The 15,617-nt window shown below is 45.3% G+C and overlaps 1 protein-coding gene across 3 annotated transcripts; it reads left to right on the top strand.

Moving 5' to 3' along the window:
* The first annotated feature begins 693 nt into the window (after positions 1–693).
* arhgap1 (Rho GTPase activating protein 1) lies at positions 694–15,612 on the top strand. 3 transcript variants are annotated; one of them, XM_066700634.1, is made up of 13 exons: positions 694–768; positions 4,828–4,985; positions 6,484–6,579; positions 8,072–8,159; positions 8,634–8,765; positions 9,045–9,131; positions 10,837–10,935; positions 11,126–11,233; positions 11,579–11,655; positions 12,255–12,332; positions 12,700–12,828; positions 13,052–13,155; positions 13,275–15,612. In XM_066700634.1, exons 2-13 carry the CDS (start codon positions 4,850–4,852, stop codon positions 13,452–13,454), a joined length of 1,314 nt encoding a protein of 437 aa, XP_066556731.1. In that variant the 5' UTR covers positions 694–768; positions 4,828–4,849; the 3' UTR covers positions 13,455–15,612. The 3 variants fall into 3 exon arrangements, with proteins under 3 accessions (XP_066556731.1, XP_066556732.1, XP_066556733.1); XM_066700635.1 differs by lacking the exon at positions 694–768 and adding an exon at positions 775–829; XM_066700636.1 differs by lacking the exon at positions 694–768 and adding an exon at positions 946–968.
* The last annotated feature ends 5 nt before the right edge of the window (positions 15,613–15,617 follow it).

Raw genomic sequence — 15,617 nt, 5'->3', positions numbered from 1 at the left:
ATCGCGTTCTAGAACGCAACCTTTTTTCTCCTCCGCCCCTTAATTTAAAGTAACCGTCACACACGCAAAATCTGATCATTTATGATTATGATAAAAAACTAAAAAGATCATGGGTGCACTGAGAGTTGGGTAATAGTTTATTTTGTATTATTAAAGAAAGACTAAATGTACAGATATGTGGACAGTATTATGTTAACATCCATTATTTCATTTGTATGTAGGCTAATAAGTGGAGCTCAAAACTGCATATGATCAATATTACATTACATTATTTGTCATTTAGCAGACGCTCTTATCCAGGGCGACTTACATTTGTGCCCATTTATACAGCTGGGCATTTTACTGTCCAGAGCCCTAACCACTACTCCACAAGTGTTGCCTGTAATAAATAATAATAATAATAATAATAATAATAATAATAATAATAATAATAATAAACATTATTAAAACTTATTATTATTATTTGTATATGTAGTAAGTAAGCAGCCCTATACTATCTATCACATATAATAATAATAATAATAATAATAATAATATAACCACCATATAAACACTACACATGCAGTCACACATGACGCTAAACGCAGCTCCACATGCGGGAGCCTCTTCGCACATGCGCACTGCGAGCGGCGAGGCGACGCGCTAGCGGAAGTCAGTGGGGAGCGGTTGCCAAGGAGAGCGCCGTATCCGGTCTGTACCCGGATGTGGAGGCAGACGCGGCGACGGAGCGGAGAGACGGGGCTGCGGCAGGGAGGCGCCGAGACACAGGTACAGAGCACGGGTCCCTCAGCGCCACGGCCCGGCAGCGGCTGCGCTGGCATTGTCGCTTGTAAGGCAGAGCTCGGTTTGCATGTCGCGGTTGTAGGTTTGTTTTAAAACAAAGAAAAGAGGTGACGATGTGGATGAGAAGGGTTGCAGACGAGAGGAAACGAGCGCGGTGTTTGTGTTCGTGCCTGGAGGAGGACACGGTAAACGAGCGAGTGTCCCCGTCTCTCAGGTGTCGTTATGGCTCGGTGTGAGCGGACCGGTGCGCTCAGCTGCCGAGCCTGTCTGTGTGTGTTCATCATGGAGGCTGTGCTGTGAGGACGGGCAGTGCGTTATTGCAGGCGCAGCTCCGTGTCCGGGTCGTGCTGTGTGTTTAAGTCCAGGGACGAGTCCAGACCGACAGTGGCTGCGTTTCATGTGTGAGAAAATAACGATGACATCAATGTCCAGTTCAAGAAGGTACATCTGTGTCCCCATCACTGACCTCGGTGACGTCATCGGGCTTGCTGCAAAGGGACAGGTCTGTCAATGCTTCTGGCTGCTTTGCGGATCTGCTTGTATTATTATTATTATGATTAGTAGTAGTAGTTGTATTAATAGTAGTATATCTCTGGTGTGCGCAGCTCTGAATACATAAGATAAAACCGCCAAATCACTTGGCATTATTACCCACATAACTTAATAAAACAATTTAATTAATCCTACGTCATTTTGCACTCCGCAGTATCATTTTTATTTTGTGGAAAGTGTGTTTGTGTGTGTAGGGGGGCGTAGGGACCACTTTCACAGAGACAGATACCGACCTGTCATGCTTTCATCTGCAGGTTGTGTCGCAGCCAGAAAAAGTAAAGCGCATCTGACTTAAAACTGTATCTGTGTGTCATTGTACTGATAAAAGCATCAGATGTGTGTGTGTGTTTGACATATGATGAAAAAGGCAGCGCTTTTGCTAAATCACGTTTTTCTTGGCTGACTCACGAACGATGACGCCCATATACGACTAAAATCGTCAAAGCAGCGCCAGCATGTCAGCAGTTAATCCCTGAAATACCGCACAACTTTCTGGTCGTTTAATTGGTCAAGCTGTTGCACGACTAAACTGATATTTCGTGTGCATGCTATTAGTGATGACTGGCATACAATTTAATGTAACAATTCAGGAAAAACATTTTGCGACGGGATTAAGAATTATACTAATGCGTAAAAAAATGCTGATGCGTCTTTATCTGTATTTGCCATCTCTCGCTTTGCATGCAGAACAGCATCTTCTTCAATTGCGCTGTGCACCGTTGTGTAGAGGAAGTGCAGTGGCACAGTTACTCCGGGGGTTTCCCTCCCATCCGCACACCCTTTGAGGAATTTAAAGAACCGTTCTGTCTTTTTGCAACCTCAGCGCCTGGTTTAGCTGGGTAGTATTTTAATGTTTAACACCTCGTGTCTGTGGTCGCTGTTATATATAATTGTATTGCGCTCTCCCTCGCGTCTCCCTGTTTATCCTGTTCTCTACGCTTCGCCCGTCGAAGGATAAATAATACTCGGAGGCAGGTATTAATTTAACTTAAGGGTATAATTATATTCAAAATGAAACAGGTACGAGCTGCGTGCGATCTCGCGATGGCCAACCGTCACCACATTCCACTTGTAGAATTTGAATATTAAACATTCTACTGAGTGACGTAACCAAGAATAACAGCGACCAAGCCCAGTATTAACACAAGATTAATCTTACACTAAGAAGGTTTGCATGCACACACGTCATATCGTCGGAAATACGTATTATCTGGACTGCCACGGTAAGACTGTAAGTACCCGACCTTGTACCCCCCCACCCCCAAACACACACACACACACACACACACACACACACACAAACAACACGTTTCTTGTTGGGACGTATAATCAAAAGTGCAAGACTTATTGTGTTATCACAAGAAGGGATGTAGGGGCTTTTACAGTAAACTTTGCCCACTTTCCACAATAAAAAGCATATCTGGGAAGCCTTATGGCTAACTGTTAAAAATTGTATTGTGCCTGAGGTGAACAGAGAAGTACTCTGTCAGTAACTTTATCTGGTGATAGTACATAATGGGATTTTAAGTAAACCTAGGCCCAACACAAATCAATCCAGAATATCTACATACAGTATCTAAATGACTAAAGGAGCTGATGGCTTGATGGGTGATGGTGAATATGTACTCTTAATTTACCACATTGCTTTGTCTCTTTTCACTCAGCTCTCCTCTGCTTCCCCAAAGCAATTAGGCGCAGGTTTTGGCTTGCCTTGATATCATGCGATGCATTTGTGTACGCATTCTTCGTGTGGGCCGCAGCATTAGCCTAACCCTGTTCGGTTTCTTCCCAAGCTGACTGGTTCAATGCGCTGTTTCAGCTGATTTCTCTGGGAAATCCAGAGTTGTTTGAACCCAAGTGCCAAGTCAGGCTGGTAGCAGGGAAATGTACAGCCACACGGCCACTAGTAATTGGTGATCTGTTACAGCTCAAGTTAAACATTATCAGAATTCAGAATGCCAAGCCCCGCCACCCTTTTCTGACTTTTACCGAGACGGTTGCCTTTTGAAGTCGATGAATGAACACCATTGTAAAGTATTGCCACAGGGGAATATGAACACGTATTGAGTAAAACAGTTGGTACATAGGGCAACTCGGCTAAATCATGATGTCAAATGAAGTAGTGAGAGAAGACCTTATTTGTCGTGTAGATTGAATGGCCAAAGGTGGTCAAACTAATGTGGCCTTTCACAGATCTCTTCATTCCTCTGTACTCGAGCTTCCACTGCCATTCCAACGAGACGTTAAAAATACTCAGAGATGTTTTTTCCCTCTCGTTCAGACTCCTTTAATCGCTGAGCCACATAAAGGTCAAGACTGTCGTCCACACTGAACAAACACTTGAAAATTAGGGAAATTAACAAGTTAAAAAGTAAATCTGTGCTTCTATTGAATCGGATTTAAAAAGGCATTTTGTTTGATGTAAATGCTGGCCTATATTTTGCATGCAGTTACCTAATTCCATTCTGCTTTACCTGCTACGAATGCATCAGACGCCCAGCTGGAACATTTTAGCCAAACAAAATGACAGTGTCGATCGCGTTAGGGCCACACTAAGCGCTTCTGCCACGCAGCGTGTTCCCGAATGCCTCGGCTCGTCTGCTCCTCAGACCTGTGATGATACATGGCAGATTGGGAACGGTCTGTGTTAACTCACTCAGAGCAGGGAGATCTCATGTGTAGGAATCCATACGGGATAAAGTAAAACAATAACCACAATAGAGAGGTTTTGTTGATGCACTTTTGTAGATGCTATTGAATAATTGTCCCAGTGCTTAGGGAATTCTTATTTGGTAATATACTGTTGGCTATATAAGTGAAAGGGAAATGCGTTTGCACCATTCTAAACGTCCACAAGACATTTTGGTATATTTTTATTTTTTTCTTGCCTCGTTGACATTTCCTGTTCTTGGTCACCAGCAGTGTTTTGCTATGAAAATACTCAAATAAGGAGGAACTTGGCGAGAGTCTCGCATACTTTTTGGCACAGGAGCCAAGTTTGCGTTTCTCTGAAGATATCCTACCTGGCTCTGCACACCTCCCTCATCTTTAAAAAAGAGTTTCACCACATGCCCTGGTTGACGATTCAGTTTTACAAGCGCTGTTTTCATTCTTTGAACCGAAACGGAGAAGTGGCCTACTGATCTCCAATAAAACAGATTAGCCCACACAGACTGTATTGTACAGAGGGGAATGATACTCTCACTGCATACGTGATTTGTTTTATTACACCTTTCACTACAGTTATGGTACTGATCAAGCAAAAAATAAAGCTCGGAAGATGCCAAAGTGCTGGGCTGGTTTGAGTCGGTTCCATCCTCTAATAATGTGTTTTCAGCCGATGTGTTGCACAGCGTTGGCTGGATCTGTCTCTCATGGTGCAGCCCTGCAGTCCTGCTATCGGTCTCAATCAGTGTCACTAAAGAAAGGGAAGCATGTGACTGTGTGTCGTGAATCTGTGAACGTGTGTCTGAGTGCGTTTGTCTGCTCTAGAGTTGCAGAGGAAGCCTCAGCCATGGCCTCCGACCCCATCACAGACCTGCAGGACGACCTGGGAGAGGAGCCCGCCAATGCCTTGGACCAGCTCAAACTCTCCCCCCTGGAGGACAAGAACTGGCCCTCTGACGACGTGCAGGAGATGAGCAAGTCCGGTACGGTGACCTTTGTGGGATGTCGATGAATGAAAAGCTTGAATGTACTCTGACAGTAGCTGTGGGAGCTCGGGTTTGTGGTCGTGTCAGCACTGTGAAATGCAGCTGGGGACGTTTATTGTGTAAACGGGTTATTTAGTGGACAATTCCGGTCCAACACGCCTTGCAGATACAGATGCGCTGGAGCTCCCCCCCCCTCTCCCCGCTCTGCTGCTGTGGAGGCGTTTGCTCACAAGCAGACCTGTTTTTTACAGATCTTGATATTGCTAGAGTGCAGGCAGGTGCGCCCAGCCTCACACCCACTGAGTCAGGTACAGGGCAGGGGCTCCAGCTGACAGCTTCCTGGTCACAGGCGTGTCAGCAGAAACAGTGGAGCACCGACACCCCCCTGTTGTTGTACTGCACAATAAACAGCAGATTTCTTTCACCTGCCAGCTGCTCTAATGAGGCTGAGCAGTGTGATTGTGTAGCCTCCGGTCACAGCTGCCTGTGAAAGTGCTGTGTTATGGAAGATGGGATAGAGGACCCACTTACATAATTCTTGCTTCAGTCTTGTAGCTTGTGTGGAAAGCCATGCAGGTACACAAGGATATTGCAGCGTGCTTTCCAGATGTGTACGCAATGGCTTTGTTTCTCTTAGTTTATTGATAAAACATGATGTAATTAATTACTCGGCTAAGAATTCAACCCGCTGATTGCCCTTCTCTCGTTCCTGACCTGTTTTAGGCTGTTATGCTGTAATAACCGCCTCCTGTTGCCTGTTGTTGTGGTCATAGCAAAGCGTTTTGTCAGCCACATGAACACCGATCACATGATCAGCTGTCAGATAAGGTCTGTCCGGCACTAGTGGTTGCCTGGAGCCGTTTCTGTAAAATTAATTTTCTTCACTGCTGATACACAGAGCAAAAATATTACAAGTATCACTGCGTCTTATTCCTCATCACTAGCCGGTGCACTTTGACAGGATGAATAAAAATTAATTATGTATTCCAGATTGAATAGTCTGCAGCACAGTAAACATCCGGTTCAGTGCCCCTCCGTGGTCGATTTGAGATCAGGCCTGTGGCATTTAGCGCAGCAATACATCATCGGCAGCCAATGCCATAAAATGTAATAAGCGAGGTTTAGACTGCAATTAGACGTGGTGAATTAACCTTTCTGTGTCGCAGCCGCAGAGAAAGAAAACAAGCCCGTATAATGGGCTCCCTCATTAAACCGCGAAGGACCGATTAATTGCATCTGAAACTAAAACAAATGAAGTGCAAAATAATGTGGCGATGACCCAGAGGACGGGTTTCAGATTGGAAGTGACTGACAGAGCGAGAGACAACCTGTGTCCGCACCATTATCTGTGCCATTTCCAGACAGCTGCCGGAGACCAGAGGCCAGGGCGGAGGCGTCTGGGGTGTGAATTCATCCCGTGCCCAGATTGCCAATCTTCTGCGCTGCCTTTCTAAGAGCCTGTCACGATTAACTCTTCCAACTCTGGTCTCTACAGAAACGGACGACTCCAAAAGGTTGGACACGTCTCTCCACTTGAAGTGGGACGATCCCTTTTATGACATCGCCAGGCATCAGATCGTGGAGGTGGCAGGTAAGATCAGCAGCAGAGCTGACGAAACCCCTTTGAACTCGTGATGCGGGGGCGGTGGTGCTTTGATCCACAAAACTCATTTATTTAAAGGGTGGAAATGCACAGAATGTGGTTTTATTATTGGTACCTGCTGTTCACTACTTTGTGTTCCAAGAAAGCCATTTAAATGGTAGAATAGCATTTGTTCATAATTGGTTTTCTCTGTAGATGTAGGAAATGATGAAAGCCATAAAATATAATCTCTCTCAGGAATGAGTTCATAGCTCAGTGTTCCCCTGCTCATCGTCATGCAAAGCTGTAGGGCTTTGAGGACGCATTACAGATGAGAGGAAGGAGTCGTATGAATGACACTTCCACAATCAGCGTCATTCTTTTACAACTGGGGCGAGGAAGGTTCACTCTGGCCTTCGTGGGGACTTAGTCACTTCAAGCTCTAGTCCGATCCATGGGAAGTGCATTGTGTTACCAAAGCGGTCACACGGCGCTGCGGTCTCTTCAGATATGTCAGGCTCCCACCCCTGCAGAACTTAAGTCTGTTATATAAAGCAGGGGTTGGAGATGTGGTTTAAAAGGACAGATTTGGGGAATCCTGTGACAGTGTCTCACATGGAGAAACACTGGAGGCAACTACATTCCCAGAAAACAGAGGGTGACCGAGTCCCCATGACTGAACACGAGGCCCCACCGGAACCCGCTCACATGATTGTATCAGAAGATACAGAAGACCTCCACAGACAGGTTTAATAATAATGAATTTGTCGTGTAGGCATCTAATAACCCTGCAGTTCACTCCCTTTGGATCTGATTGCAGTTTGGAACAGCGCTCTCTTCAAAAACAATAATAAATCCATTCTGGCTTCAGAGCCGATGCTGTTGAGTCGCTGCCAAGAAACGGCACCAAAATAGCACTCGCACTCAGCGGTGGACAGAAATGTAACTTTCATAATTCAGTGTAAGAAAGCAGTTCCTTTCTGAAGAATGGTTGGGGGGGCGCTTCTCTGTATGGAATAGGAGTGTAAAAAAGTCAGTGTCTGTGGGGGATCTTTGAAATATCTCCGTACAGCTGGGGAGTGACCGCGAACTATAGGCGCGACTGAGAACAACACTCAATAACGATCACGTGTCTTAAAAGCAAAAAACGTTCCATGAGGCTCTGGAGACCTGCTGACCTTTAATGGCAACAAAATTAGTAACACCATTTAAGGAACGATCACAGAGCTGGGAAGAAATAAACAAAAGAATTGCCTTTTATAGAAAAGTTGAGCTTGTAGAGAAGGTTTGAAGATACTAAAGTTCTTGCAGTTGGGTAATGTACAGTGCCAGCATTGATAAGGAGTCATGTTTCGTGCTTGATTGATCCATTGATCGTGGCTTTAATATAATTTTCTCCTTGGCTTTGCATGTGTGATAAACATGGTCATTTGTGATCTGACGCACAGTTTCCTAGCTGGTTGTGCCCTGGTTGTAACTGTCGTTTTCCTCTGGGGGCAAGGTGATGACCACTACGGCAGGAAGGTGATCGTGTTCAGTGCCTGCCGAATGCCCGATCATCATGTGCTCGACCATCACAAGCTGTTGGGGTTAGTGTCTGTTTCCTGATGATTACAGTTCCCGGTTCCTCTTGTGATGCTAGGCCTATCTTTCTGCTTGTTTGTGCTTTTTGTGTGTGTTTGGGGTGGGGGCAGGGGGGGTAATTTGTTCTAGTGAGTCAGAGAAATTCTTGTTAAGCTGTGAAAATCCCATACTGCAGCAATTTTATTTTCATGATCTGTCTGTGATTGGAGGAGGGGGAGAAAAACAAAAACAGGACAGCATTTTCCAGGCTGATGTGTGTTTTTTTTTCACCTGACAAAAGCCTGGTTTGTTTTAAAATATGCATGTGCTGCATTTGTTATTTAACAGCACTGTATTTCAATTACACTATTTCCTCATAAAACTTCTTTCTTTGTTCATTTTTTCCTTAAGGTGGCTCTTTCATGATATGTTTACATCAACTGCTGCTTTGTTGTTGTTCAGCAGTGCTGGGTTTCATTGCGTTTTCATTTCCTGCTCAGGTACTTGAAGCACACACTGGACAAGTATGTTGAAAGCGATTACACCCTCATATACTTCCACCACGGACTCACCAGTGACAACAAACCGTCCCTCACATGGCTCAGAGATGCGTACCGGGAGTTCGACAGGAAGTAAGTGGAGAGAGGGATGAGATATCCACGTTTTAAATTAACATGATTCCATTAGGTGAGCATCGAATAATCCTGCTATTTTTAACCCAGAAGGGAGCTTTTTTTTCTTGTTTGATGGGAGCAGATAAAACCTTCCGGAAGCAATTAGGAATAAATGCAATCCTCCAGGATGATAACGTTTGACTCGTTGAATGATTACCTTCCTGCAGGGAGGGTCGGTCAGAGAAAGACAGCCCGGCCCAGTTTGACACTGACTGTGATGTGATTTGTTGTTTTCAGGTACAAGAAGAACATCAAGGCTCTGTACATTGTGCATCCCACCATGTTCGTCAAAACGCTGCTCATTCTGTTCAAGCCATTGATCAGGTACAGATGAGTTTGTCACTGGTATGATAAGACAATTACAAATCTTTTTAAACCTGCATCTCTACAGTGCTAGTAAAGGTGCTGTGCATTTTATTTGTGTCCGAGTGAAAGTTGATTTGTACTAAAATACTATATACACTCACCTAAAGGATTATTAGGAACACCTGTTCAATTTCTCATTAATGCAATTATCTAACCAACCAATCACATGGCAGTTGCTTCAATGCATTTAGGGGTGTGGTCCTGGTCAAGACAATCTCCTGAACTCCAAACTGAATGTCTGAATGGGAAAGAAAGGTGATTTAAGCAATTTTGAGCGTGGCATGGTTGTTGGTGCCAGACGGGCCGGTCTGAGTATTTCACAATCTGCTCAGTTACTGGGATTTTCACGCACAACCATTTCTAGGGTTTACAAAGAATGGTGTGAAAAGGGAAAAACATCCAGTATGCGGCAGTCCTGTGGGCGAAAATGCCTTGTTGATGCTAGAGGTCAGAGGAGAATGGGCCGACTGATTCAAGCTGATAGAAGAGCAACTTTGACTGAAATAACCACTCGTTACAACCGAGGTATGCAGCAAAGCATTTGTGAAGCCACAACACGTACAACCTTGAGGTGGATGGGCTACAACAGCAGAAGACCCCACCGGGTACCACTCATCTCCACTACAAATAGGAAAAAGAGGCTACAATTTGCACAAGCTCACCAAAATTGGACAGTTGAAGACTGGAAAAATGTTGCCTGGTCTGATGAGTCTCGATTTCTGTTGAGACATTCAGATGGTAGAGTCAGAATTTGGCGTAAACAGAATGAGAACATGGATCCATCATGCCTTGTTACCACTGTGCAGGCTGGTGGTGGTGGTGTAATGGTGTGGGGAATGTTTTCTTGGCACACTTTAGGCCCCTTAGTGCCAATTGGGCATCGTTTAAATGCCACGGCCTACCTGAGCATTGTTTCTGACCATGTCCATCCTTTTATGACCACCATGTACCCATCCTCTGATGGCTACTTCCAGCAGGATAATGCACCATGTCACAAAGGTCGAATCATTTCAAATTGGTTTCTTGAACATGACAATGAGTTCACTGTACTAAACTGGCCCCCACAGTCACCAGATCTCAACCCAATAGAGCATCTTTGGGATGTGGTGGAACGGGAGCTTCGTGCCCTGGATGTGCATCCCACAAATCTCCATCAACTGCAAGATGCTATCCTATCAATATGGGCCAACATTTCTAAAGAATGCTTTCAGCACCTTGTTGAATCAATGCCACGTAGAATTAAGGCAGTTCTGAAGGCGAAAGGGGGTCAAACACAGTATTAGTATGGTGTTCCTAATAATCCTTTAGGTGAGTGTAGATGGATAGACAGATGGTACAATCCTGTAGGTAATAAATCTATAACGGTCTGAGCCCCAACCCCAGCCAACTCTGCAACTGGCAGCTCAACTCACAATCCGGACCTCCAGGGAAGTCTAGCTTTACTGGGGTCTCTCACCCAGGCCAAAGGGCAACCATGTCATCACCGAGCATCAGTTTAGTGCAATAATGAGCTAAATTACTAAAACAACACTCCTAAAGCAACCTGAATGTAACCCTGCATCTCTAATTAAATCGTAACCCCCGTCACCATCTAGACAAAAGTGTAACTAGCCAATTAGTTAATCAGTGTCAAACTTTAATCTCAAATTGTTGTCAATTCCAGCTGGAAGTTTGGAAGGAAAATATTCTACATGAACTATCTGAGCGAGCTGGAGGAGTATGTGAAGTGTGAACAGCTGATCATACCCACGCGTGTCAAAGAGTGAGTGTCCTCCAGTACTGGCCAGTGAAAGTGTATTGACATGGTGTTTAATGCTCTGTAGCTCTTATCCACTCTGTGCTTCATACATGTCAAAGTTGCTCATTTGCTGGTGTTTTCATTAGTCTGAAGTGCTGCTGGCAGTGACGGGTTTAATATCGTATTTGTAATGTTTTTATCCGTCTCTCTGCAGATATGATGCAAAGATCAAGGCGGCACTGAAACCCTCGGCCCAGGGACAGAAACCCGCCCCGCCAAGACCCCCCCTGCCGAACCAGCAGTTTGGGCTCTCCCTCGTGCAGTACGTTCAACTCTTTTCATTCGGCTTTCGTTTCACGACTCTTAAACTTAATCCTAACGTGCCTCTGCAGTTCGTGGGTCGCGACTTCAAGCAATCAATCTTTCTGAGTTGAGCTAGGAGCGAGTTTCTGAGGATTGCCAACATATTACATTTTCTCCTACTGAACTGTAGTACAAAGCATTGGCTTTAAATGACCCGTGCTCTCTGCTGTGTAAGACACAAACCTGCAAACAGGAAGAACACTTCCTCCAACTCTTTCAGTTTGTTTGTTTCTGTTTTTTAAATCTAAAACCACCTGCTCGCACGGCCTCTGATTGTATTGCTCTCGTGTTTGCGGGGGAGCAGGTTAAAGGAGAAGAGTCCGGACAAAGACAAAATCCCCCTTGTGATGCGAGAGACGATCGGCTACCTAAAGGAGCACGGTGAGTAGCCCGTGCCGCCTCGCGTTGGAGACGGGTCACCGTGCCTGTCGGGTGCTGGGTGCGGTTCCTACATAGGGAGGGGTTTGGCTTTAGTGTGGGAGGGATAAGTCAGTCCTGTGCTTTGTCTTTGTATCGATGCTGGCTAAACGACTTGTGCGTGTGTGAGAATCCTCTTTGTGTCCAGACCTTCGCTGTGTGATCCAGGGCAGTGTTTCAACCTACAATAAGGAAACGGGATATATGAAGAAACAAATGATGTCATGCCCTGTGAAAGTGCAGAAGAGTGTGAAGAGAAAATAAAGTGCACAGAGCAAGGGCACTTTTCTACAACACAAATAGACAATATTGCGGCTTTGTTTGTTTACATCCTGCCTGTCTCTGCATATCACAGGAGTCATCCGAAGGGCACATACAGCCGCCAGCTCATCTGGCATATAAGACTGAACTTTACCCTGAACTAGAAATCTTCTGTTCTTCCTTCGTGCCCGACAGACGGCACCGGCTCGGAGGGTTGAAACGCATGCCTGGCGTGTGCGGCTGGCCACGCCCGTGCCTTCTCTTCCTCCGTCAGTAGCGTTCTGCCGCTTGTGTTCCCACAGGTCTGAAGACGGAAGGGATTTTCCGAAGGTCCGCCAATGTGTCCCTGGTCAAGGAAGTCCAGAACAAGTACAATACAGGTGAGGGATTCCAGCCAAGGAAATAAAGTCGGCACTGTTCGACTGAGAGAGTTTTGTTTTCATACCCGGGTCTTTGAAAATGGAGTGAACTGAATGTGCTTCGGCCTGTCGAGGGTTTGACATGCGACACCACATGATCAGAAGCATTGATTTGAAGATAACCAGTAACGTGCAGTGTTGGGTTGAATGTCCATGTGAGCTGCGTCTAAACCGCAGATGCTCACTGGGCTAAAACTGTGGGGTGGCCGTCGATTTCTCTTGAAGAAAGTCACGTACAACTGTATGCTTTCTGACAGGGTCACTTCAGTACAAAAGCATTTCCTCAACTCGGCTGATTCACTAATCTCTCCTTTTTGGACTCCTCCAGGAGTGCCAGTAAATTTCCAAGAGCAGGATGACGTCCACCTCGTGGCCGTCATCCTCAAGACGTTCCTCCGGGAGTTACCCGAGCCCCTCCTCACCTACCAGCTGTACAATGACATCGCCAACTTCCAGAGTAAGCTGCCACCGAACCGACAGCGCCGTTTGCAACACGTGTTTGGGACAGACATCCAGTCTTTCTCAATGGCCAATAACAAAATAAACCAAAGTGCTTTGCTTTTGTGGAACGGGCCACACTGGAAAGAGGACTTTGTTTCTCTTTATAATGGTGTCTGTTGGTTTGTGTGTTGGTTCTTGTGCCTGAACGCCGTGTCGTAATAACCGCGTCTCGTTCCCAGATGTGGAGAGCAGCTCCCAGGTGGCCGTGATCCTCACCATGCTGCAGACTCTGCCCGATGAGAACTACGCGGCGCTCAAGTACCTCATGCAGTTCCTCGTGCAGGTAACGGGCTCCGCGGGCCGCCGACGGGCTTCGCCTGAGGACTGGTGTTTAACCGGGGACTGTAAAGATAAAAACGTCAATGGTTGTGTGTGTGTGACGCCCCTTGTGTCCCGCCGCAGGTGACCGAGCACAGCGCCCAGAACCGGATGGACTCCGCCAACCTGGCCGTGGTGTTCGGACCCAACCTGCTCTGGGGGCAAGACGCCGCCATGAGCCTGAGCGCCATCGGCCCCATCAACAACTTCACCCGCATCCTCCTGGACCACTACGGCCAGGTGTTCGAGGGCAGCAGCCCGTAACCGCGCGGCCCCCCAGCCCAGCCCCGCCCCCACACTCCCCGGGAGCGCACAGTATTGTCCGGTGCCAAGTACGCTCCGTGTTAAGAGTCGTATACAGGAATCACGAGAACACAAGATGGAAACGGGAATCGCTCCGACTGCAGGAAGCCGGCTTTCTGTTCTTAAAAGCTCTTAACTGCCGGCCTGGGAAAGCATACCGCTTAGTTTCGGCAAATCTCTCTCAACTCAAATAAGAAGCCAATGTTTTTTTTCTAGCTCTTCTATTACAATCCCAGTTCTGACACTCCCAGACCGGCCTTTTACTATTATTATGGTACATTAAACACTACACTGATGTAGGTACCACGAGGACTGATCTCACTCTGGAGGCATTAAGCTCACGTACTGCTTCTCCACTCCTTTAGTGATTTGTCTGAGAGCACACAGGCGACACAGAGATGGTTTATAATGGTGCATCTCTGCATGTAAACAGCTTTTTTTTTTTTTGCTGGGGGTTCGGGTTGATTCACACGCTCGGCTAATAAGATTTAAGCTGAAGTTCCAGCAAACATGCAACACATGATTTCCTGATTGATAGTTTATTTTACGAGATGGAAAAATACATTCCTGTTAGAGGAACGGACATGGTTTCTAAGTCTGAGCATTTTTAATGGCTATACAACTGTGTCATTTATTAGAAAATATTGTTTTTATGTTACAATATTGTTGAAATATATATATTATTGATTTATTTCCTTCAGTATTCTCTTTGGAACTTAGAGACATTCTGGACCTCAAAGTGAAGGTGGACAGTTTTCTTTGACGTTTTGCTGTTGATATTTTTCTATCGTTGCCTCTCAAGACTCTTATCTTCTTGTCCAGTTTAATATCTTCCCGTTTCTACAGCTTAGACTCTGCTCTGTCTGGTTTACAATATATATTTACAATATACTCTCTTTAAATCGTATACTTTTGAGTTATAGAATGTTATTTTGTCCTTCCGAACTAGTTTTTGTATGCACTATTGTGATTAGTTTGATCAAAACGTGTCTTTGGGAATTTTTGAAAGATTTTTTAAAATTTGATTGTCACGTCAAAAAACGGAACGGATTATTGCAAAACACTAACGATCCAGACAGCTCATTTAACAGAGCCAGTGTGATTGTGGCCAGCCCTTGTCTTGGGCCTCCAAATCCAAAACATGCGGCAGTTTCCACCGATAGAACCCCCCCATGTCCTTCCTGAAGCTGTTCCTCTGGATCCCCCAGCTTTCAAGCACTTCCGCTATCATGCGTCTCTCACTTGTGATTATTCTCTCCTGGCAGCTGCAGCCGGGACAGGAAACGATGCGGCTTTTTGCTTTCGTTGACAGCAGCTTTAGATCTGGAATACAGTTAGATGTGATGTGGGTCTGCCGTGACTCATTCAGACTGAACTGCGCTGGTCAAGTAGAAGCCACACATGGGTTTGATTTGGAGATTGATTGATTGATAGGTGTGGTCACTTTTTCCCCCTCATTGTTTTTTAAAGGTACTTCTTTGGTATGCTTATTTGTTTAACTGGTGTTCAACTGCTCTATCTAAAGATACTTGACATCTTTTTACTTCTTTAAAGAGTTTGAAGATTCAAGCATAAAAAAGCCCAAACTATGTTATTTACCTGACACTGAACATTTTGTATTGGGGTCTCGAAGAAAAACCAGGGGGACGTATATTCAAAGATGATCCTGTTTGATAAAGGCTTTTTTTTTGGTTTAGAGTAATACATCTATTTACTCGAGTGAATTCAGTTGACCTCCAGTAGCCGTGATGTTTTACTAGCGATTAATTAAGACTGAGAGCCATGCAGTGCGATCAGCTGTGTGCCTTATTTCAGTGCAGGCAAGAAGACAGAGAAACCGATGCTGTTCGAATGCCATCGGTCAGATACCATGCGGTTGTGTTGCCATGTGAATCTGTCACCCGTTTTATGTACTGTGTCGCTGCGTCTTGTGAACTTTGTAAAGACAGATAATTTTATTTTTCTGCGGCCGTTGCGGCGAAAATAAAATGCGGTTCTGCATTTGTCCTGCTTTAAGAAGCCAAATTCCTCCTCTTTGTTCTTCAAGGTTGACCTTTTTTTATCTGTTGTGAATTATACAGCGATTGTATTGAAGTATATAATAAATATTGAAGCTGTTGCTGT

This window comes from Amia ocellicauda, chromosome 4 (assembly GCF_036373705.1).
Source record: "Amia ocellicauda isolate fAmiCal2 chromosome 4, fAmiCal2.hap1, whole genome shotgun sequence".
NCBI classification, from domain to species: domain Eukaryota; kingdom Metazoa; phylum Chordata; class Actinopteri; order Amiiformes; family Amiidae; genus Amia; species Amia ocellicauda.
Note: the sequence above shows the minus strand (reverse complement) of the source record. Positions and strands in the feature narration are given on the sequence as shown.